Source organism: Pseudopodoces humilis, chromosome 6 (genome assembly GCF_049639895.1).
Source record: "Pseudopodoces humilis isolate 2021_Gansu_Grassland_sample_001 chromosome 6, ASM4963989v1, whole genome shotgun sequence".
Taxonomy (NCBI): Eukaryota; Metazoa; Chordata; class Aves; order Passeriformes; family Paridae; genus Pseudopodoces; species Pseudopodoces humilis.
Window position 1 is genome coordinate 30,674,736 of NC_142205.1, and position 22,390 is coordinate 30,697,125.

Below are 22,390 nucleotides of genomic sequence, written 5' to 3' on the forward strand. Positions count from 1 at the left end.
ATTAATCAAAAAAACAGTATTGATTTTTCTACGTTTTTAGACCTTGATAAACATTTTTTTGATCTTGAATTTTATTTAGAGTCCAATTCTGCAGCTGAATTTTTCTCATGGAAGGAGTATTGTCCAGCAATAGATACAGAATTTCTCCTTACATTCAACCAAGTAACTTTAAGAAAGGATTATTGTCTGTAGTAATCGGTGAAGTCTGAAAAACTCAAGTCCTTGATGTCCAAAGCAACCCAGAGGCATGGCAGTACAGGCTTCACTCTATTGCTATTTCCCACTTACTTGCATTTTCAGCAAAATGTTAGTCTTATGATAAAGTCTCTAGAAGCATCCCTTTTCATCTTCTGAAATTTTAAAGAATTTTAAAATCCTTATTTTGCATCCTAAACACACATCTACACAAAACTAGATTAATTCACAAACAAATTTCTTACAGCCAGTGATGAGTTATCAAAAGGTCAGTACACTCAGTCTCCACTGAAACGAGCCACGCTCAAGCCAGTGACTTGGCTGTGAAAATTCCATTCTCTCTCCTTGGAGTATCCATCATCTCAGACAGCCTTTTTACTCTGTAATTATTTTTTTCCACTAAACTCTAAACTACTGAATGATGAGTGGGAAGATACAGAAAATTTAACTTCTATATTTGATATTTCATTAAAATTCAGAAACCTCTCTCATGATCAGAGATTTTATTCTTCTGTGCAGTCATGTTTGCAATTAGAACAATTGGAATAAATACAAAATTAGAAATACAGTCCAATGTGTGTGAAGATACTCTAGCAAAATATTTTAATCAAAACTGAAGAGAGATATCAGTGTTGCCAAATATTAAAAAAGTGCAAAATCTTCATAACGCATTTTACAAATATAGTTAACATAATACTGTCAAGTAGTGCTCTATTATAGCCACTGAAAATTAATTATGTAAAATCTTTTTTCAATGAGCCTGCCTGATTGAAAACATTTTCATCAGATGGAAGGACAGAAGAAAACAAAATTTTAATAAAAATTTTATGCAGTTAGATAGTTGTACAGTACTTGTCACCACACAGACTAAGCTGTTTAACAATGCATTTCACTGTTTAAATCATGCAAGATGAGAAGACTTGCATGCAGCAATACAGTTTCATATAATGTAGTTTCTGCCTGCTGCCTCCAGTAATGAAATAAGAAGATAGCCAGAATATTTCAAGTAGTTCAGCAAAAAACTTATCTCCTGCCAGCACAAACATACTTACTGAATAAACAAACTTATTCCATTGCTGTGAAAGTACCAAGTCTTTTTCCAGCTGCATTTTACTTTCATTTTGCAAAAGACTATGAGATCATTGTGGTAGTGATTTCATGACAAATAATCACTAACCTGCTTTTGATTCCCTGATATATTTCAATCCTGTCAGGAAGTACAGTTGATGATAAATTTTTGCTTTTATTTTATATGATTTGTTTGTGTCACCAATTAAAAATGCTACTGTAAAAATGTTTCTAGCTCAATACTTGCAATCCTTAGAATTGTTTTATTGGAACAGTGTCCTAATAATATAACATATAAAAATGGAAGTGATGGGCTTTACAGCACAAAAATGCTAAAAAAAATCAGAATGCAGTGCATTTGCAGGAAGTTTCAAAACCAACACCTTCCAAAACAGAAAGGCCTCTTATTTATATTGAGGAAACAGTAAGATATTTTGCTGATCTCAGTTAGATTTTCAGAAAAAGTTCAAATGAAAGTGCAATGGAGTGCCCTATCCCTGGACACTTATAGTGGTAACAGTAGCAGGAGAGAAAACTAAGCAGGAAGAAAAGTCAATAGCTTGAGAGCAGAGAAGTACTTATCATCAAAGCCAGCCTTCCATCATGTACTCAGATTCCTATTACAGTTTTAAGATGATAAGTACACAGAAAAGTTGAGATAGACAGCATTAGCAGAAATATCCTTAAAACCTGTTAAAATGGAAAGAGGAGTGGGGAAGAGAGAAAATACAACGCCAATCAATGAAAAACAGGTTTAGGTATGAGTTTTCTTCAAAATCATTTTATTTGATACAATGCCATGAAAATGACAAATCTAAAGTCATCATTTTCCTTGTTTGTTTCCTTCCTGCTTTGGTAGACTGCTCTTGATTAACTGAAATATATTTTCTTATGATCATTAGTTAATCAGTTTCTAATGGATAGAATACATGTTGAAGTACTTTTTATTTCGGATTTTGGGCAGCATGGTAGCACTGTGATTTATTTTGAATATTGTGATAGGTCTGGTAGAGTATTTGACTCATCAGCCTTGAATAATATATCTAATGTTGCTTCCACAGGTCTGAAAAATTCCATCTGTGCAAGATGCATATAGATGAATGAATCACGACAAGAATTTATTACTGGTTACATCTGCTTTCAAGGTACAAATAAACCTAGCTACATTGGCTGATTGAAAAATCTGCAGGAAACCTGCAAAATTTCCCTGGTACAATGGTAAGTTCAAACATCTCAACTGAATGACAGCTCTGTGGCTCACACAGTATCTTCTCTGAAAGCGAAAATATTTTCTTCTCCCTCTCTCTCATGAAACTCATCTGTTGAACTCTACCCAGTCTACCTCACCAATCTACTTTTTTTTTCTGCTCCCTATATAAGATTGTATAAGATTATATCCTCTAGGCAGATATATCTTTTTCTGTATTTTGAACAAAAACAAGGTCAATTTTTTCTGAACTTAAAGAAACTGCTTAGGAGTTGTGTTTAGGTGGTTAGGTGGCATGCAAGTTTTATTACACAGCTTCAGCTTCCAAGACACTAGCTTTATAAAGATTGTCAATATAAAATAAGGGTACAGAAGCATTTTATTTTAAGGGCAATTCATGCCTGAAGGCATGCTCTATAACTCGCTGTAGGTAAGCAATGATGTGGCAATTACAAACAGCAAAGGACACTATATTTCTAGTGACTGACACACTTATATAAGTTTATAATGTGAAAATGGGATACATTGATATTGATTCTTAGTTAGATCTTATTTTGATATATGCTTTTGTTTAACAGACATTGCCCTTTATGTGATCCCATTTATATGAGGGAATTTTTCCATGCATTCAAAGTGATACAATATTGGGCTAAATGAACACTTCTGTGGTGATCATTATTTGGCTAATTTAAATAGTAATAACCTATCTGATGTGTCATAACAGTACTAAAGATGGTATAGAGTACTAGAGATAGTATAGACTAGAACTTAAATATGACATAGCTTTATTATGGAAGATGATGTATTATATTGATCTTGGACATTCTGTGAGGCTTTTAATGATTTAGCTATTTAAAATACAGAACTTTTGGGGGAAAAAAAAGAGTAAAGAAGGCAGCAAATCATATTTTCTTTGTTTATTGTGGAAGAAAGACTAAAGGTTAATGTCTGCTGAAAAGTAAGAGAAAAAAACAGGTTGTCAAGTGCTATCCAGTATTACAGAGCATATGAGAAAATAGATATTTTTTATATAGAATATACATATTAATCCTTTAATTTGGAAAATTTTTTTAGCGAGACAATTCCTTTGCATATACCAGAAAAAAAAATAAAAATAAAAAATACACTGCTCTATGACAAGAATTGTGATGGAAAGCCAAGTCAGGTAGAGTGGATAGACCAAGACCTTTTTCTTATGCAGAGCTGCCAAAAAAGGACAGTAAATTATCTTCAAATACAGGAATAGTAGATTTTATTAGCTTTTAAAGTAGAGTAGTTGACTTAATGGTGCCTAGGCAAGACAGAAAACAAATGAAAAGAGTTCATAAAAGATTCTTCCTCTGCCCACTGTGCTCTTGAAGGAGAGGTTCTCGTTTCACATGCTGGATTCATTTCAGCTGCACAAGCAAAGTTTCAAGTAGTAAAGAACAGCCCCCTAATACTCATGAAGCTATTATTCTTTCCTTGACTCACAATGGATAACTGTGTATCCTGTTGATAAGCTGTCCTTTAAGCAGAGACTCTCATCTCCTTGCTATGACACTGTGCTTGAACTAGGCAGCTAAAAAGGAAAGGGGACTTGTCATGCTGAGCACCTTCTCTTTGTTCCTTAAATATTCAGGCACTTCCGAGATCCAATTGCCTTTCACTGAACTCAGATTCTTTTCATTTATTTAAGTTGGATTTTGATTAATAACATAGAGAAGAACACCATGTAAGCAAAAGGAAGAAAGGGCTTTTCCACACATACACTCTTTCTGGACAAGACAACTCAGTTTACCATAGATAAGGTATCATGTGGAATGGGAATGTCCAGTTAGGAGAGTTCTCTCTTACACTGGATGAGGTAATATTCTCAGATAGATTGAACTCTAAGAAGCTGGATACATGTACACAAGGCTTGATCAGAAATGAATTCTAGTATTAGTAAAATGGGATTAAAACAGCCAGTAAAGGCCAGGAATCTTCATCTTCATGAAATCTAAAGGATCTTAGCTGTATGTCCAGAATAACTGTAGCAGAAAAATCATGGAAAAAACATTGGGCCTTTGTGATGATGGTAAACAGCTTCCTTTCTATCTGTCAGCTTTTCAAAATTCTGAAGATATGTGGGTTTTTAACTACTTGGATTTGCAAATTGTAGACCAAGCCTAAACCTAAGATTAATTAAATCTGGATAAATAAGCTATCTAGTCTTAAATAAAAGTGAAGTTTATGACATGCTAGGTGCCAGCACAATTAAAATCACTTTGAGACATACAGTAAACTGAAGCCGATTGGGTTCTAGACTTATATGATATATATTTTAATGCTATAGATTTATAAGCTGTAAGTCTAGGCCTAGTCTATTAAAAAGGACCAAAGACCAAAATAAGAGACATGATGACTTGGTCTCAGTAGAGACCTATGCCTTTCTTTTTTCTTATAACCAGAAGAATTTTAAAGGCATTCAGAGTACTACATTCCACCAATAATCGTCCTGTGCTAAATTAAAACCATCCTGCCAACCCAAGAACATTAGGTAAATTCATTGCTTATGCAGAGCCCAAGCTTATTTCAGACATTTATGAGTACCACAGTTACTTGGTCCCTCTACTTTTCTCCATAGTTCTTCAAACTCTAATTTAGGATTTAGGACCAATTTTAGAATCAAAAGGACCAGTACCTTAGTACAGAACATAGCACTTGCACAGCAGTCCTTCTTTTACTTCATTCAATCCTACATAATACTAATGTCACCAGAGCTCTTACAACTTCAATTTTGTGATCCCACATCAGCTCTGGATTTTAATGGAATTTGGAACAACTCATTCCAACTACTCAAAACCAAGGAAGTCAAATTATTACTATTTTTTGCACTATGTCATATAAGCACTATTTGGACTTCAATTTTTTTTTTTTTTTAGTTTTGAAAGTTTTTGAAAGTTCTAAAAGAGATGAAGAACCAGCTCAAGAAAACAGGATGTTTAAGATCTAGTGGAGAGCAGATTTCTTTAATCTCTTTTTGTCCTAGAAAGTGCCAGTCATGTCAGCTCTGGTCTGGTGAGTCTGAAAATCCCTTTCCTTACTCTAGAGGTAACCCTGTGCTTGATGAAATAAAAAATACCAGCCTATATAGCTTAAAAAACAATTTTAAAATTATAGCTTAGCCCTTTTCTGATATTTTCAAACATTTTAATTTCCTATAATTATTTAAATCTAAACTCAGTAGTTACTTGTGTTGTAGGCATGAGACTATGAACTGATGCATTTCTGCCTTGAGCTTGGTGGATTTGAGCTCCATAGAGCAGCCCAAGCACCACTCAGTAGGAGGAGAACTTCTAATGGAGAACCAGATTTAGCCTACCTTGCTGAGCCCAACAAGAAAATCCCTGCAGATCTCCACCATCTTTCCACTCCAGGGAATATTGAAATAAGTGAGATGTTCATTTTTGTTTGGGATGAACTAGCACAAACCATTATCCTAAATTCTCTCCAGACCTTTAATCAAAACACCAGTACTGTCCATAGTGGTGCAGATGGTTCTGTTCCAGTTGCCAGTATGCCATAGAGTAGAAGAAATTATATAAAAACAAATTTACATTATGTGATTTTTAAAATGAGTTATGAAGGTAGATTGGTGAAGAAAAGTGTGATGTGGAAAAGTGACTTGTTTCTGAAGTGATGTTAAAATGTTTCTCAAAAGTTGACATACACAGAGCTAATCTGTAATACCAAAATGTAAATATGAGGCTGCCTCGCTCACTTCTGTTTAAAGAATATTTTTCTCCTTCCTGCTGCTGAAAGAACAAAAATGAAAAATCACTCTGTAACAGATCAGCTGTCTCTGCCAATTTAAAGGCTCAGAAGATTACTATTGGAATATTTGGATGTCCTCACCCTACTAGTACCTGAAGAGCTAGAACCCAGAAACGTAAAATTGTCTTTTAAGTTTATTTTTTTTCCTCTGTAGCATTGCTCCAGGTTTTCTTTACTACTGCATGTGTGTGTATTTACCACATATCCACAAATAGTTGTAGCTTTTAGGTGTAATGATTGAGTTGCCTCGCCTTCAGGTTCACAGGGCACACAGTAGATTGTCAAGTAGCCGAGATTGTTTAGCATTTCATTATACCAAAGCTGATATATGACTATTATTTTGACATTGCTGCCTTGGAAGTCTTGAATAGCACCGTGAAAGAATACCTAATCAAATAGTCAGTGATATTTTATGCAGTAATAATTCTCTAGGGTAAAAGAAAGTCAATACAAATAATTAAAATATGAAAAGTTAAATATCCTTGCTCAAATTCTGTCAGATAAAGAGATGTATGCTAAGGTAATCCTAAGGATTTTCAGGGTTTTTAAAAAAGTTTGGTTTAGGTAATAAAACGTCAGCACTCTCTCAAATGTGTATTTCATAGAACTTCCCCCCTTTCCCCCCTGTAAACAGAAGATGGGGGAAAGGGGAGGGAAGTGGACATTTGTAGTTCAACCCAAGTTTTCAAAGAGTAGAGAAGAACAGCCAGAAAGACAGAATTAGTTTTTATTGCCCAGGTCTGCATTTACTAGACAGGAAACAAAGTAGAGTGGTAAAGGAGTGAGTATATACCCTTGACTGCAGGCCAGGGAAAGGATAATTACGAAGTTTTGGGAAGTTGTTTTGTTTTGCTTTCCAAAGACTACAACTAAATGAGGCCTGGGGGGTTCTTCCTAAGACCAGATGAGGAAAAGGAGAGCAACCAGGGCAGAACTGTTACCAAACAATCTCCTCCTCCCTGTATAAACTCAGTTCATTTATAAATGCAGGGTTTTGTGCTGGCCATTTGTACTGTGCAGAATTTAGTTCTTACTGTAAAACCAATCAGGTCACTTCATATTTAATTGACAGAGAACTCACTGGAAACTGTGTCCGACCTCTTTACTGAAAAGATGTGTTTGCCCTCTGTCACAGACAATCCATGTTTATGGCCCCGTTATTGCCCCCAAGTCACAGGCTGCTATTGTGCTCAAAAGTGCTTTTTTTGAAGCTGCACTTTGTGTAACAATTGGAACCTGTTTTCCTCACGGAGACCAAGAGAGAGTTATCCTTGCCTTTGCCATCTCTGAGCCAGTGCAATTCAAAGTGCCAGTTTTGAGCTTCAAAGTTTTATGGAGCTGAAGTCGCAACAATTTAAAATTATCCTCTCTTTAACAAAATGGGAGCTGAGAAATCAGTCAAAAGTACTTCAGATATCATTCCCCAAGTATACACCTTGGGCTGGGAGCAGGAAAATTTCTCTGGAGGACACTTGAGTTTGGTATTTACTTCCGATCTCAGTTAACTTCCAGCTCCTCTTCGTTAAATATATAGCAAACAAGAGTTGAAATCTGTGAGGCTAGGTCTTGAGATAAATTAGTGAGAAGAGTGCTAGTGACATAACACCTTAGCAGATGGCAATGGTTATGATTATGATTATGTAGAAATATAATTCCTATTTCAGTGTTTGGGAAATTCCCAAGTTGAGGGATTCATGTTTCTCTTGAAAGAAAACAGTCGAGTCCAGATAAATATTTCTGTTTATTTATTATTATTATTATTATTTTTATTGAAACTTGTTTCCTCTGAGGCAATTTGATAAGGACAGACATATGTTAATAGATGACAGGGAGAACCAAACATATTTTGCTACAATGGTTATAAGAGTGGAAGATTTTCTGCGATGTGGATGGTGCCCTAGACACCCAAGTGTGATTTCAAGTATTCTGTTTTGTATCTTTCCTATAAGTCAGCAAAATAGAATATATTTTTTTTTTTGTGATAACATATCACAAAGATAGTATTTCACATTATAGTGAAATTAAACAATAATTATATCAGTTTTATATGCACAATATTTCCATGAAAAAAATTTAAAGGACAGAGAAAACACAAAATGAAATGGAATATTTAGCAAGTATCAAAATGGCTTTGTCAATATTTAAGATGTTAGAAACCTGCTAGAAGGTAAACCTATCTATATGAAGCAGACTTATGAATACACTTTCCAACACCTTATCTGCACCATTACCCACTGTTGGAGAAACATGGCATATCCCTTTATTCTTTTTCTAAAATACTTACTGTCAGCATAGCATGTCCAGGAGGACATCCAAATCATCCAAATCTAATATTTTTGTTATCTTTCAGAGATGTTCCTGTCCAACTTACAGGAGGTTATTGCAATTCTACCACTTCTCCAGGCATTAAGAATTAAAGTTTAGAAAAAAGTTTAAGCAACCTGTGGCCCTGACCTTTCATTACTTAACTCAGTAATCAACCACAATATGGTAATGGATCTGAAAGGTAGGAAATTTCACGCTCCAAAATTACGAAATATTTGCAACTATAGGGAGTACAAGTGTGGTTTACATTTGTTTCTAGCCCTTAGCTATAGTGGCCTAAAGTGTTTCCCTTTTAGCCCTTTTCTGGAATGCTATTTTCAATTAAGTTTATTTTATGCAACTCACTTTGAAGCAGTTTTCACAGAAGAAAAGGTCATTTGGCCCAGTGGCACTTGGATAAGGACCCAGTATAATTCCATTTAGGGTCTTTAGAAAGGAGATGAGATGCTAAATAAATCAGTCAGCTGTGTCTGTTGTGGAAATCTATAAGGACAGAGAATTTTGACATTAAACTTTCCAAAGGTTTGCTCAAAGTGAACATTCCTAGACAGAAATGGCATGTGTGAACTATTTGGAAATATACTTAATATTTATATACTGCAGTTTGTATCTGCTCTTCCTATCCTAGAATCCTGCAAGCTCATTTGGCTGATAGATTTTAGTGGTGTATCTTATAGGAAATAATGATCCAATGTCTTCAGAATTCAATTTGACTTTTGGAAGGCCATGACTTAAGGTCCTTAGGGATAAATTGTTTAGTAAAATATTTTACCTTGTGAGAATCTCAGAGTGCTTTTCAAATTTACTGTTACACTTTGTCTCTCAGGCAAATAACTTTTAAAGCATTTTCTGTAGTTTTCCCAAAATTTTATAAACAACACCATTCAGGATTTTCCAAGGCTGCTCCTTTCAGCTGACCCCTGCCACTAGGCAGTGCAATGTCTCCTGAACTTTGTCGAAGAAGAGTAATTGGTTGGGGCTGACTTTCGATGAGGGAGAACCACATTATAAATAAATCTTGCTTGCTTGTGATGTCTTATTTTGGAGAATGAGCTGCCATTCTGCATTTTTTTTTTTCTGTTCCATGAGAAATACACCTCTCTTGAAGAAAAGATAAAGAAGGAAAGGGAAAAGGGAGGAGAGGGAGAGGGAGAGGGAGAGGGAGAGGAAGAGGGAGAGGGAGAGGGAGAGGGAGAGGGAGAGGGAGAGGGAGAGGGAGAGGGAGAGGGAGAGGACTGTTCTTAACGTGGCTGGGAGAGAGTGAGAGATTCCCGTATCAGCCCACTTGGAGGCTCCCGGTTAAGCTGTGCCCCGCCGGCAAGGAGCCGCCAGCGGAGCCCGCAGCGTGCGGCGGGGGCAGCGCCGTCCCGCCGAGTCGAGCGGCGTTGCGGCGGCGGAGCCAGCGGGGCCTCCAAGCGGCGGCGGCCACGGAGAGTTGCGGAGGAAGGAGGCCGGGGCGGCGGGGGCGAGCCGGGCACGGCGCCTCACCTGCGGAGGGAGGGAGGGAGGGAGGGCGGCAACAGCCCCGGTTTGCGCCGGAGACCCCGCGCGGAGCCGTGGAGGCGCGCAGAGCTCCGCGCTGCTCCCTCCCGCCGCCGCGCTCGACTGCAGCGGCGAGAGCAGCGAGGGGGAGTGGTGCCGCCGTGAGCAGGGTCCGAGGGGGACGGACAGAGTGCGAAAGAAAACGGAGGGAGAGGGAGGGAAGGAGGGAGGGAGGGAGGCGGGGGAAGGAGAGAGGGAGGGAAGGAGTCGGCGATCCGGCGCAGCGTCTCCACTCTCACTCTCTCCGCTGCTGTAACTCCTCAACTCTGCCCGTTCTTTGCCTGGACATGTCTTAAGAAAGTTGGATCTCTCCCTCCCTCTCGCCTTTCTTCTTCTTTCTTCTTTTTTCTTTTTCTTTTTTTTTTTTTTTTTTTTTTTTTTTCTTCTTCTCCCACTCCCCGTCTTTCTTTCCTTTCTCCCCTCGTTCAAGTTTGAAGGAGCGGATGGGTCGGAGCCGACATGCCGCGCTGTGGCGGCGGGGCCGGGCGCCGCGCTGGCTGCGCGCCGGGGCCGCGCTGAGCGAAAGGGGCACCGCGGGGTTCACGCTCTAAAAGGCGTGTGGGCACCGGAGCATTGATCGCGCTTTCTCCCGAGGACAAAAAAGAAAGCGGGGGGAGGAAGCGTGCGGAGATGAACTGAGCTGGAGCGGACTTTGTGAGAAGAGTGCCGAGTCCAGCTGGTCTGGTGAGTTCTTTGTTTAATGAGTTTATTATCAGCAGGGTGCTGAGAAGGATGATTCCCTCGAGAGTTCTAGTGCTCTAATTTGTTGCGCTACTGAAAACAGTAAGGTCTTGGATTCAACCCGTGGTTTTTAACTGTGTAGAGTGTGTACGTTTATATATATATATATATATATACGTGTATATATACTGCACGTCGACTCCATGCAAAGCTGCGGGTACCTGGAGCTGAAGGTACCCCAAGCTTTACCGCCCCCTTCACGGGGAGACCGAGGCTCAAGTTTTCCGATCCGAAGCCCTGCAGCCGGAGCCGGGCTGGTCGCCGCGGGGCTGCCGGCTCGGTTGTGCTCCCTTCGGAAGAGCCGGGGCTGGGAGCCGGGGCTGGGAGCAGTGCCCGCCGCCCGTGCGCTGTGGCGCGGCGCCCCCTGCCCGGCCGCCGCGGAACTGCGCCGCCGCCGCTACCGCGGGGCAGCCGGTGCCCGGCCCGGGGGCTGCAGGGCCAGCCCCGGGGAGGGGGCGCGGGCGCTACGGGGCGGAGCCGCCCGGCTGCGGGCTGGTGACCCTGAGAGCCAGCGCTTCCTGGCGGCGTTGGCTCCTTTTGACCTGGGCGGGTGGGGCTGTGGTTGAAGAGGGGCTCCCTCCGCCGCTGGCTGTATTTATTTATGTGGCTAATAAAAGACGTGGCGGGGCTAATGCGTGGTAAATGCGCCCCCGCTGGCGGCTCTTGCCTGCAACCCGGCTTCGTAGTGAGCCCGCTGGGACAGGATTCCCCAGGCAAACATTTAATCGTTATTATGTGTGATCACTTATTAATGAGCGGGGAATCCTTCAAGGACCATTTCGGAGTATTACTCTTTAACGGAGGGAAACAGAGTGACAGATCACTTCAGCCTGGATCCGGCAGGGCGCTTTTCCGCTTGAGGGTACGGAGAGGTAGCCCATACCCCCTCCGCGGGCAGCAGGGTGGTCTCCGCTGCGCTTCCCCGGCTGTATACCCGGCTCCGCACTCCCTCTCGCTGCCGCTGCTTTTCCCGACGCCGGAGCAGGGCGCAGTTCCTTACAGCGGTGCCGGGGAACACGGGAGACGCCAGTCGCTTTTGGCTTCTGCCGAGACCTCCCTCCTCCGCCCGGCCGTTAAGCGGCGGCTCGCCCAGCCCAGCCCAGCCCAGCCCGGTCCAGCCCGGCCCAGCCCGGCCCAGCCCGGCCCAGCCCGGCCCGGCCGAGGTGGGGAGGCGTGAGCCCAAGCCCGCCGGCGCGGTCCGGGGGCGGCAGCTCGGCCGCCTGTGGGAAGGAGAGCGGTCGCCGAGGCGCTGCGGTCGCCACTGGTGCGCTCCTGGGTGCCACCGGTGCGGGACTTGTCCCGGCCACCCGATGTTCCTCGGACGGCAGAGGACCGCGTGTTCCCGCTGGCTCTGGCGGTCTTTCTTGCCATCCCCGTAAGACATCCCCGGCAGCATCTTTCCGAAGTTTCTGAGTAGCCTTTCTGGGGGAGAACTTCGCCATACGCCAAGTCGCCCGCGTTCCTGGACCGGCAGCCGATTCCCTGCCGCTCCCGTCGTGCAGGAGCGGGGTGACCGCGGCGGAGGTGAGGGATCCCCCCAGCCTCAGGCCACCGGGAGGAACACCTTGTGGCTGTCGCTCGCCCTTCCCCCGCTGTTCTGTTCCGCGTTTCGTCCTTCCACGGCGGGGCCGGGCAGGGGTGCGGGAGCTGCCGCCGCTCCAGCCGAACGCCGCAGAAACGAGTTCCGGAGGGGCGGCCGTCCAGCGCCGCGGAGGAATCCGGCGGCGGGGGGCGCCGCGGCCGCAGGGGGCGGAGAGGCACCGGCGAGGCGCGCTGCCGGCCGGGGAAGAAAGGGGGAGCGGCGCGGCAGGCACTGTCCGGGGCTGGCCCCGGCCCGCGCCCGCGCCCCGCAGGCAGCGAGCCGCACAGAGGTGAGCGCCGGGACAGCCCAAAGTTGGCAGAAGTTTGGCGGTGGGGGGAGGACGGGCGGCGCGGACCCCTTGGTGAGTTGAGGCTCCGAGGCGAGGCCGGGACGGGGGCGAGGCAGCCCGGAGTCGCTGGGCGAGCGGCCGCCTCGTGCTGCGGGCCCCGGCGGGACGGGCTGCGAGCGGCGGCCGCCCCCTCCCCTGGTCCCCGCGCGTCGGGGGCCCCGTTCCCCCCGTTCCCCCCGCGGCTGGCGGCGGCCCGGCCGGCTGTAGCCGGGGCCGCGCTCCCGGACAGCCAGCAGGACTTGAGCGGGCAGGTTCCGCCTGAGTTGGGCAGGGGAAAAGAGCTGGCGATGGTGCTTTTCCCTGAGGCAAGGTGTCTGAGTGCCTCTGATGGGCCATTGCAAACTTCATTCCCGGGTGAGCCGGCAGGGGCGGTTCGCGGCGGGTGAGAAGTACCTTAGGATGAATTTCTTCCTTTGTTCGCACTTCCACACCGCGTCCCTCGTTGCGTTCCTCCCCGGATTGCTCCGAAAGGTAAAGGGCAGCGTCCGCCAGGACCCGACGTTTGGCAGCGGCTCCCCGGAAGAGCCCGGCTGGACTCATCAGTCGGCTTCTGCTGCTGCTTTTATTCTTCTTTAGGGCAGTTGAAGCAGAACAAAGTTATGTTTGAAAGATGCTGCACTTTTTAATCTCGCTCGTGTGTTACCGCTGATAGTATCCCTCTGTTGTAAACTTTTTTTTTTTTCGGAAACGCATTACTAAGTTAAAGAAATGCTGCCTTCTAGCAGCAGGTTTTCTTGCGGTTTAAGTACTTGGAGACAAGTTGTTCCTAGGGAGTGGCATAGGAAATACTACCTGTATTCTTTTACCAACCTCTACTGTCTGTGAAAGAAAAGAACGTTGTCTAATAGATGTGTATTTCCCAATTGCTTTTCTAACCGTGTGGAAATAATGCAACTATTTAGCGAGTAAATATCTTACTTGCATGCTGTGAACTATTTTCCAAGTTTTTGTTTTGTTCACCGTGATATCCTAAAATTTCTTTTAGAAGACTGAAAGGCGAGCTTTAGTAGTCATCCCAGAGGAAGGATGGTTTTGGTTTTGTGGTTTTTTTTTGTTTTGTTTTTTTTTTAATTAAGCGTGCTAAAGAACTTTCTATGGCTACGTTAACTCTGCTATCAGTTCAAGTAAACAAGTGTAAGATGGCTTTAAACTCTCGAAGATTTCCTTTTTTTTTTTTTTTTTAAGTTTAAAACTGAATTCAGAATCAGTATAACTATTTTTGTTATTACAAATTTTAGGGTGCCATGCTAAATTTCAATCGAACTCTTGCACAGCTGCTGAGTTCATGTTAGATACACCAGGAGCTGCCTACAGGTAAATAGTCAGAATTCTCCATGTGAATCTTAGGTCATCAAATCATTCTGGTTTCAGAATCTTTGCCTGTCGTTGGAATATAGTTGCTGCATTTTCCTTTTAACAGCTAATATCTCGAAAACATAAATCAGAATAGCTCATGGGATTAACTCATGGGGGAATACAAACATAAAACTTACTGGATTTAGTCACAAGTTGAAACTGTTACATTAATCTCTGAGACAATGTACATTTTCTGAATAACTTACCAGCTTTACTAAAGTAACGCTACCATAGACTCTCATCATGTGTTAATTTTCTGAATACCAAAACAAACACCTTCACTCTCTGAAAAGCAAGACACTGTTAATTTGTTTGATTGGAAAGTTAAGTGCGTTGAAACAGCTAAACCTGGTATTTCTTTTTTCCCGTCAGACTACATAAATAATTGCTTTTAAACTATTGAAAGGGTAGGTGTGACCACAGTTAGTGCAGTTTGCAAAGTCACACGGTTGCTCCTAGACTGCTACACTAGAAATTCTGTCATGACTGTTTAGTTTCACAGTGCATTTCTGTCAGACAGCATCAGTCGGGTGTGCTGATCAAAACTGACCTTTAAGGTAAACAGTTAATGTTTTGCTTGGTGGGTAGGTTATTCTGGACTTAACTGGTAGAGCTTGCATGTAGAAAAAGAATAGTAATGAGACTAAGACTATATGGCCTGATTTAGGTCCTTTTTCTACCTGTGACTTCTGTTGGTGGGGGAGTAAATATCTCAGAGTGTGCTCCCCACTGATACATGGTAAGCTTGGTTCAATGTATCTATGATAAGCAAGATAAACTTGGTTTGGTCTTTTTTTTGCTTGCTTGGCATTGAAATTGCTGTTTACTAAGTTCTGTATTTTAGTCTTAAAACTTTTAAATCTCAAACTATAAACTTTGAAATTTACATACTGCTATGTTACTACATAAATTTCTGCTAAGAGAAACAGTCTTTTGTATTACTGCTATCTTATCCAGTCATCTTAATTTATAAGTTATCAATTTGAGCTCTGCTAGCTCCAAAATTATACTTACTCCTTTAATGTGAGGATAGTTCGTATTTCTAAGTTGCACTAATATTTTTTTATGTACAAATTATGTTAATGTTATGACGTGTTAATAGTTTTGATAATGTTGTAACTAAGTAGTAAAACTGTCTAACATATCCCAGTGCCAAATTTGCATATAAATAAAAATTATTTGAATAATAATTTCCAGATAGGAAAATAAGGTTTGTTTGAAAGTAGCTTTTCAAAATAAAAAGCACACTCCTTATGAATTTAGGGCTATGATGTTTTGGTAAGCAAATGGTTGTCTTATATATTGAGCATGGATACAGAAAATCCTAAACTGGTCATATTCCAAAGATAATAAAAATTTAGGAGTTCAAAGTGTAGCCTTTGGCTAAAATATTTCTTAAATTCAGTCATTTTGGCACGCTGTAATGAGCCATCTGAGTTTATATCTAACACATTATCACTTTATCTTAGTGCTTTCATACTTTCTCTTAGTCGTTAGTGGTCTTTATAACTGGGATTGCTTAATACTTCAGATATTTTCCAATAATATACTATGTTGATTCTTGGATGATCATAATCAATGTTTTTTAGTTTTTAGTAGCTGTATAAATTATGACAAAATGGAAATAGTGTCATCCAGAAAGAAATTGCTAACTTGTTTTTATCTGACATGGTTAGCTGTTCAGTTGAGAGATACTTTAATGTTCTTGGTTGTGACTCAGCAAGTCGTGGGGGTTACTGCTGAGGATTGGATTCTCATACTGGTGGTTATTGTTAGTAATGGGCTGCCTGTTGCTGGTTCTAAGCAGACATGAAGTTGTTACAGAAGAGCAGCAAGAAGTGCTCAAGGTATTATGGCACAGAAAAATATTTACAGTAATAGTGAAACCTACACATGTTCAGCTTTGAATATTAATGGCAAGTTTAGATATCTTAATGCAGTTTAATGCATCTCAGTGTGGTACACGTGCCATCTAATATGCCTGAGATGTGGGAAGATAAAAGATACAAACAGATACACTGTTTTACATTATAAATCCACCGCTTCAAATGGCCTGTTGCCAAACATAAGCATAGGCAGTGACTTAGCAGGTGCTACAGCATCTGAAGTAAAGCTGGGTTTTGGACTTCAGTATAAATTAAAAATAATAATAAAAGATCCTAGTGTAGCTGAGGGGAAAAAAGAGGGAAGCATCTGTTCAGATCAACATAAAATTTGATCATTGAGTAACAGATCATTGGTAATAGATGGCTTCCAAAATTCCAGCAAGATGGAGGAAAAGCTGGGTTTGTTGGTTGCTTTAAAATGATGTTTTAAGCAATCTTCTTAACATTGCCTTTTAGGCCAGTCTCGTGGCATCTTAAAATTTTCAAAGTTTTGGAATTAGTGATATCAGCTATTTATTGCAATGATTCAGTTGTGTTTAAGAGTTTGTTTGTTTGGTTTTTTTTGGTTTTAAGCGAATATTTGTTAACTTGGCAGTATGCTGGGACATAAAGCCCTGGTGACCCAAGTGTTTCTGTATTCCCAGGACATATCATAGCCTGGGAAAGAAAGCAGATAGGGAGGAATAATATTGTTAAGCCATTGAAATGGTGACTGTTCCAACCTCACTCATTTGCTGTCCCAACCTTTTCTTCATTCAGTGTTAAGACCTTGTAAATATTGGTTCCAGCTAGTTACTTACTTCAAGGAGCTTTAATGCTTTTCATTATTTGCTTACTCACTTTTTGTTTGCTATATTTATGGTTTTAATTGTGCAACTTAAATGCTAGATTTGGAAGAAATACACGTTTTTTTCTCTTTCCAAAAGGATATTCCTTTTCATTACTTCTCTGCAATACTTCCTATAGCTTGTGTGAATCTGAGTCTTAAATTCCTGTCAAAATCATTTACTTAGTAATATCTGTGACTGAATTCCTTCTAAGGTTTTTAAGTGAACTGTTGACACAAGTAAATTAATTTGCTCTGATGTTTGCTAGTGGGCAGAGTAAGTCCATGGAATGTCAGCCAGTGTGGTCTTTCACATATCTACCTGAGGAGGTAGGAAGTAGGGAAGTGAGAAATTACTGTAAGAGAAAATGCGAGTGGAGGAAGGAGACAACATGTGATATTATTTTAGCAGTGGTGAGCAGAACTAGCATGAAGATAGGCACTTGGGAGAGATTGACAGCCAAAGAATAGGATAAGGGCAAACTAGGGCTAAAATGTGGGGAGAAAAAGGTCAGGAACAATAAAAGAATGACACAGTGAGTAATTTGTTTGATTTGTGTAGCAGATTGGCCAGGGAAAAAAAAACTCAGGGAAAGGAGAAAGAAATAAATGTATCCTGCTTAATCAAAGTAATCAAGACAATGTCAGATTGCTTTCTACTTGCTGGAAAGAAATTATGTTCCCAAGATCTTGAAAGCCTGGGCTTGTTTAGAGAGCCTTCTGAAGCTTTGATTTGTTATACTGTGAGACTTGAAGGAGTAAAGACGGTTGCTGTAAACCCTCATGAAGAAGGGGGTCCCAGACGTCGTGTTCCTGAGGTTTCTGACTTTCCTCCTACTGCAGTCTTGCCTAGATTTATATAGCAAAAATGTTTTACTGGCTTCAAAAGGCAAATCCAGTGAATGTGTGCCTCTATGACTGTCTTGCTGTTCCAGGCTCTTTCTCTGTCATTTCTGGAGTGCGTTGGAGAAGCCTGACTGAAATGTTCCACCAGTAATTTTGATAGATTCTTGTTCCCATAGCTCTTGATACTAATTTGTTTCAGATCTCTTCTGAGAGGGGAATAAAGGAATATGTCTTATTCTTTATGGGCTTTACACCTTAGTGGTGCTTGATTTTATTGTATTTTTTTTATGGTAAGAACTACTCTTACTAGGATAGTCAGAGCTGGAGGGAATACAGTACAGTACTATTCTCTGATTATAATATTTATAATTCTTGGAACAGGTGTACATAGGATACTATAAGAACTGATGGTAATATCAAGCCAGCTCTTGCAGTTTACTTCCACATAGCTGGACATCAACCATTTTACAATCTAAATTAAATGAGGGAGGAGAATTTTCTACTAGACATCATTGTCATGCGTGAAGTACAGAACTGGAGTGAATGTTCACTACTCCAGATTAGTTCAGATCTAGTTAGTTTGCTCCTAGCAGACAGCATTGACGTATCTCTTCTAGCATGTTGCTTCATGGGAATGTTCATTTGAACTTAATTCTGTGTTCGTCTTGTGTTGCATTACTAATTCCTAGACTTTTGATGTAATGGATTCTTGGCTTTTTTTAGGAGTTTTTAATTTATCTGTGTTTTTATCACTGCAAATAAGTTTGACACTTTCTGCAAGAAAAGGGTATAGCCTAAATGTGTAACCTACAGCTTTCTTTCAAGTATGAATTCTGATCTAAGCATCAATGTTTATTTGATAAACATTTGAACAATCGTAAATCTTACTACATCTCTTTCTTGTTTCAGGGTTTCTTTGTAATCGCTGCCATGGGAAGATACTTGACTATGCTGTTGCTGCTGATGCTGCTGGTGCAGCTTTTTGGAAACTGTGAAGGAAATCAAAGGCCACACCATGCTCCATCAATGCAATTTACACAAGTACAGTATAATGCCACTGTGTATGAGAATTCTGCAGCCAAGACTTATGTTGGGCATCCAGTGAAAATGGGCATTTACATTACAAATCCATTGTGGGACTTAAGATACAAAATTATTTCTGGTGACAGTGAGAACTTGTTCAAAGCTGAAGAGTATGTTCTTGGAAACTTTTGCTTTTTGAGAATACGGACTAAGGGAGGAAACACAGCCATCCTTAACAGGGAGGTGAAGGATCATTATATGCTGACTGTTAAAGCAGTTGAAAAAAATACGAATGCTGAAACACGCACGAAGGTCAGGATACAGGTACTGGATACAAATGACTTGCGGCCTTTGTTTTCTCCAACATCTTACAGTGTTTCTTTGCCTGAAAACACAGCAATAAGGACCAGCATCGCAAGAGTCAGTGCGACAGATGCAGATATAGGAACAAATGGAGAGTTCTACTATAGCTTTAAAGAAAGAACAGATGTGTTTGCTATACATCCAACTAGTGGAGTGGTAGTTCTAACTGGTAGACTTGACTACTCGGACACTAAGCGTTATGAGATGGAAATTCTTGCTGTGGACCGTGGGCTGAAGCTGTATGGTAGCAGTGGCATAAGCAGTATGGCAAAACTAACTGTTCATGTAGAGCAAGCGAATGAGCATGCCCCTGTGATTACAGCTGTTCCATTGACTCCGTCAGAATCAGACACAGATCCAACGTATGCAATTGTAACCGTAGAGGACAATGACCAGGGTTCAAATGGGGAAATAGCATCATTAAATATTGTTGCAGGAGATGCGCTTCAACAGTTCAAAACAGTGAGGTCTGTTCCAGGTGGCAAAGAATACAGAATAAAAGCCATTGGTCCCATTGACTGGGAGAGTCACCCTTTTGGATACAACCTTACCCTTCAAGCTAAAGATAAAGGGAATCCCCCACAGTTTTCTTCTGTAAAAGTTGTTCATGTGACATCACCACAATTTAAGTCTGGTCCTGTCAGGTTTGAAAAAGAGATATATAGAGCTGAAATAAGTGAATTTGCTCCTCCAAACACACCTGTGATAATGGTGAAAGCTGTGCCTAGTTACCCTCATTTAAAATACGTATTTAAAAACACACCAGGAAAAGTAAAATTCAGTTTGAACACTCACACTGGTCTTATTACCACATTAGAACCCATAAAAGCACAATATGCATCCCATTTTGAACTTGAAGTTGTGACAAGTGACAGAAGAGCTTCTGCAAAAGTATTAATTAAGGTACTAGGCATGAATAGCAATCCTCCTGAATTTACTCAGACATCCTATAAAGCCTCCTTTGATGAAAATGTGCCAATAGGTACAAGTGTCATGAGAGTAAGTGCAAAAGACCCTGATGAAGGAGAAAATGGTTATGTGACCTATAGCATTGCAAACCTAAATCCTTTGCCATTTGTGATTGACCATTTCACTGGGATTATTAGTACCTCAGAAGACTTGGATTATGAATTGATGCCAAGGGTTTACAATTTAAGGATTCGAGCCTCTGATTGGGGTATACCATATCGCCGAGAAGTTGAAGCTCCTGTTACTATTATTTTAAATAACTTGAATGACAATATACCTCTGTTTGAGAAAATAAATTGTGAGGGAATAATCCCCAGGGATCTTGGTGTTGGAGAACAAATAACGACTGTATCTGCTATTGATGCTGATGAGCTCCAGTTGGTGAGATACCAAATTGAATCTGGAAATGAACTGGATTTATTTAGCCTAAACCCAAATTCTGGAGTCCTTTCTCTCAAACAGTCACTAATAGATGGCCTAGCTGCTAAATTGTCTTTTTACAGTTTGAAAATTACAGCTACAGATGGAGAGAACTTTGCAAAACCATTGTATATCAACATAACTGTAGCTAGTAGTCGCAAACCTGTCAACTTGCAATGTGAAGAAACTGGTGTTGCCAAAATGCTTGCAGAGAAACTCTTACAAGCAAATAAGTTGCACAATCGTGGAGAAGTTGAGGATGTTTTCTTTGATACTCACTCTGTCAATCTGCATGCACCTCAGTTTAGAAGTACTCTCCCCAGTAGCATTGAGATAAAAGAAGACAAGCCTGTGGGCTCCAGCATAATATCTATGAATGCTACTGATCTTGACACTGGCTTCAATGGAAAGCTAGTATATGTTATTTCTGCAGGTAACGAAGACAGTAGTTTCATTGTTGATATGGAAAGTGGAGTGCTGAAAATTCTATCTCCCCTTGACCGAGAACTAAAAGATAAATATATTCTCAATATTACTGTCTATGATCTTGGAATTCCACAGAAGTCTGCCTGGACCCTTTTAGATATAAAAATTTTGGATGCTAATGACAACCCACCGCTGTTCCTCCAAGACAGCTATTTTGTTGATGTAAGTGAAAATAAAGAGCCCAACAGTGCAATAATTCAAATTGGAGCTACTGATAAAGATTTGGGGGCTAATGGAGAAGTGAAGTACTCCCTTCTTACAGATACAGACAAGTTTACTATTAATTCTGTGACAGGAGTTGTGAAAGTTGTAGGGGTCCTGGATCGGGAGGAACAGCACATTTATTTGTTGAAAATTGAAGCTAGGGACCAGCCTACTGAAGAACCTCAGTTATTTTCAACAGTTATTTTGAAAGTGGCTGTAGAAGATGTTAATGACAATCCTCCCAAGTTTATTCCTTCAAATTACCATGTGAAAATTCGAGAAGATCTTCCTGAGGGAACTATTATTACGTGGCTAGAAGCCTATGATCCTGATTTAGGCCAGTCAAGTCAAGTACGGTACAGCCTTTTGGACAGTGGAGACGGCACCTTTGACATTGACAAAATAAGTGGAGCAGTACGTATTGTACAAAGACTGGATTATGAAAAGAAGCAACTTTATAACTTGACCGTGCGGGCCAAGGACAAAGGAAAACCCATTTCAATGTCCTCTACGTGTTACGTTGAGGTTCAGATAGTTGATGTGAATGAAAACTTGCACCCGCCACGGTTCTCCATATTCGCAGATAAAGGCTTTATAAAAGAAGATGCTCCTGTTGGCTCCTCAGTAATGACAGTATCTGCTTATGATGAAGATGCAGGACGAGATGGGGAGATCAGATATTCCATCAGAGATGGATCGGGTGTAGGAGTTTTTCGAATAGACGAAGAAAAAGGTAAGGTGGCTTTGTTATTTTCATATAGTAAATAAAATCAAATGCCAGGAGAGAGATAAGCAGCATTGTCACAGTTGACAAATGTTCTTGTTAGGACAAAAAGATGTCACCAACAGTGTGTATAGTTGTCTGCTACTTAAGTGAAATTATTTTTATACATTTGATAAGTAATTTCTCTCTAATATTCCCACTTCCATCTAGCCTACCTTAAGCCATGTCTAAGTCTTAAAATCTATACTACCCAGAAAAAGTAGGAATATTCTTGATATAAAATGGAGATCTGCCTCATGTGAGCACACACACACAGTGTCTTGTGGACAGTGGCACTGTCATTCTTTCCAGTCTTAAGTGACATTATCTTTTGTCCTTTTACTGGATTTATGCGTGGATGTGATATTGCCATATGTGCTGGTTTTGTTAGTTATTTTCAGAGTTTACAGGTGCTCTAGAATCTAGAATTCAGTAACCAGT

At 41.1% G+C, this 22,390-nt stretch overlaps 1 protein-coding gene across 6 annotated transcripts in view; it reads left to right on the top strand.

The window, feature by feature from the left end:
- Positions 1-10,660: 10,660 nt before the first annotated feature.
- The window catches only part of FAT1 (FAT atypical cadherin 1), a 104,764-nt gene continuing 93,034 nt past the window's right edge, over positions 10,661-22,390 (top strand). For 3 of the 6 annotated variants that reach the window (XM_088056244.1, XM_014261033.2, XM_088056248.1), the window contains exons 1-2: positions 12,640-12,747; positions 18,631-21,919. In XM_088056244.1, coding sequence (XP_087912370.1) covers positions 18,652-21,919 — 3,268 coding nt within the window. In that variant the 5' untranslated portion in view covers positions 12,640-12,747; positions 18,631-18,651. Of the gene's footprint in view, positions 10,820-12,639; positions 12,748-12,803; positions 12,820-14,599; positions 14,721-18,630; positions 21,920-22,390 lie in introns of those variants that run through there. The other 3 variants (XM_088056245.1, XM_088056247.1, XM_088056246.1) reach the window with 3 other exon arrangements.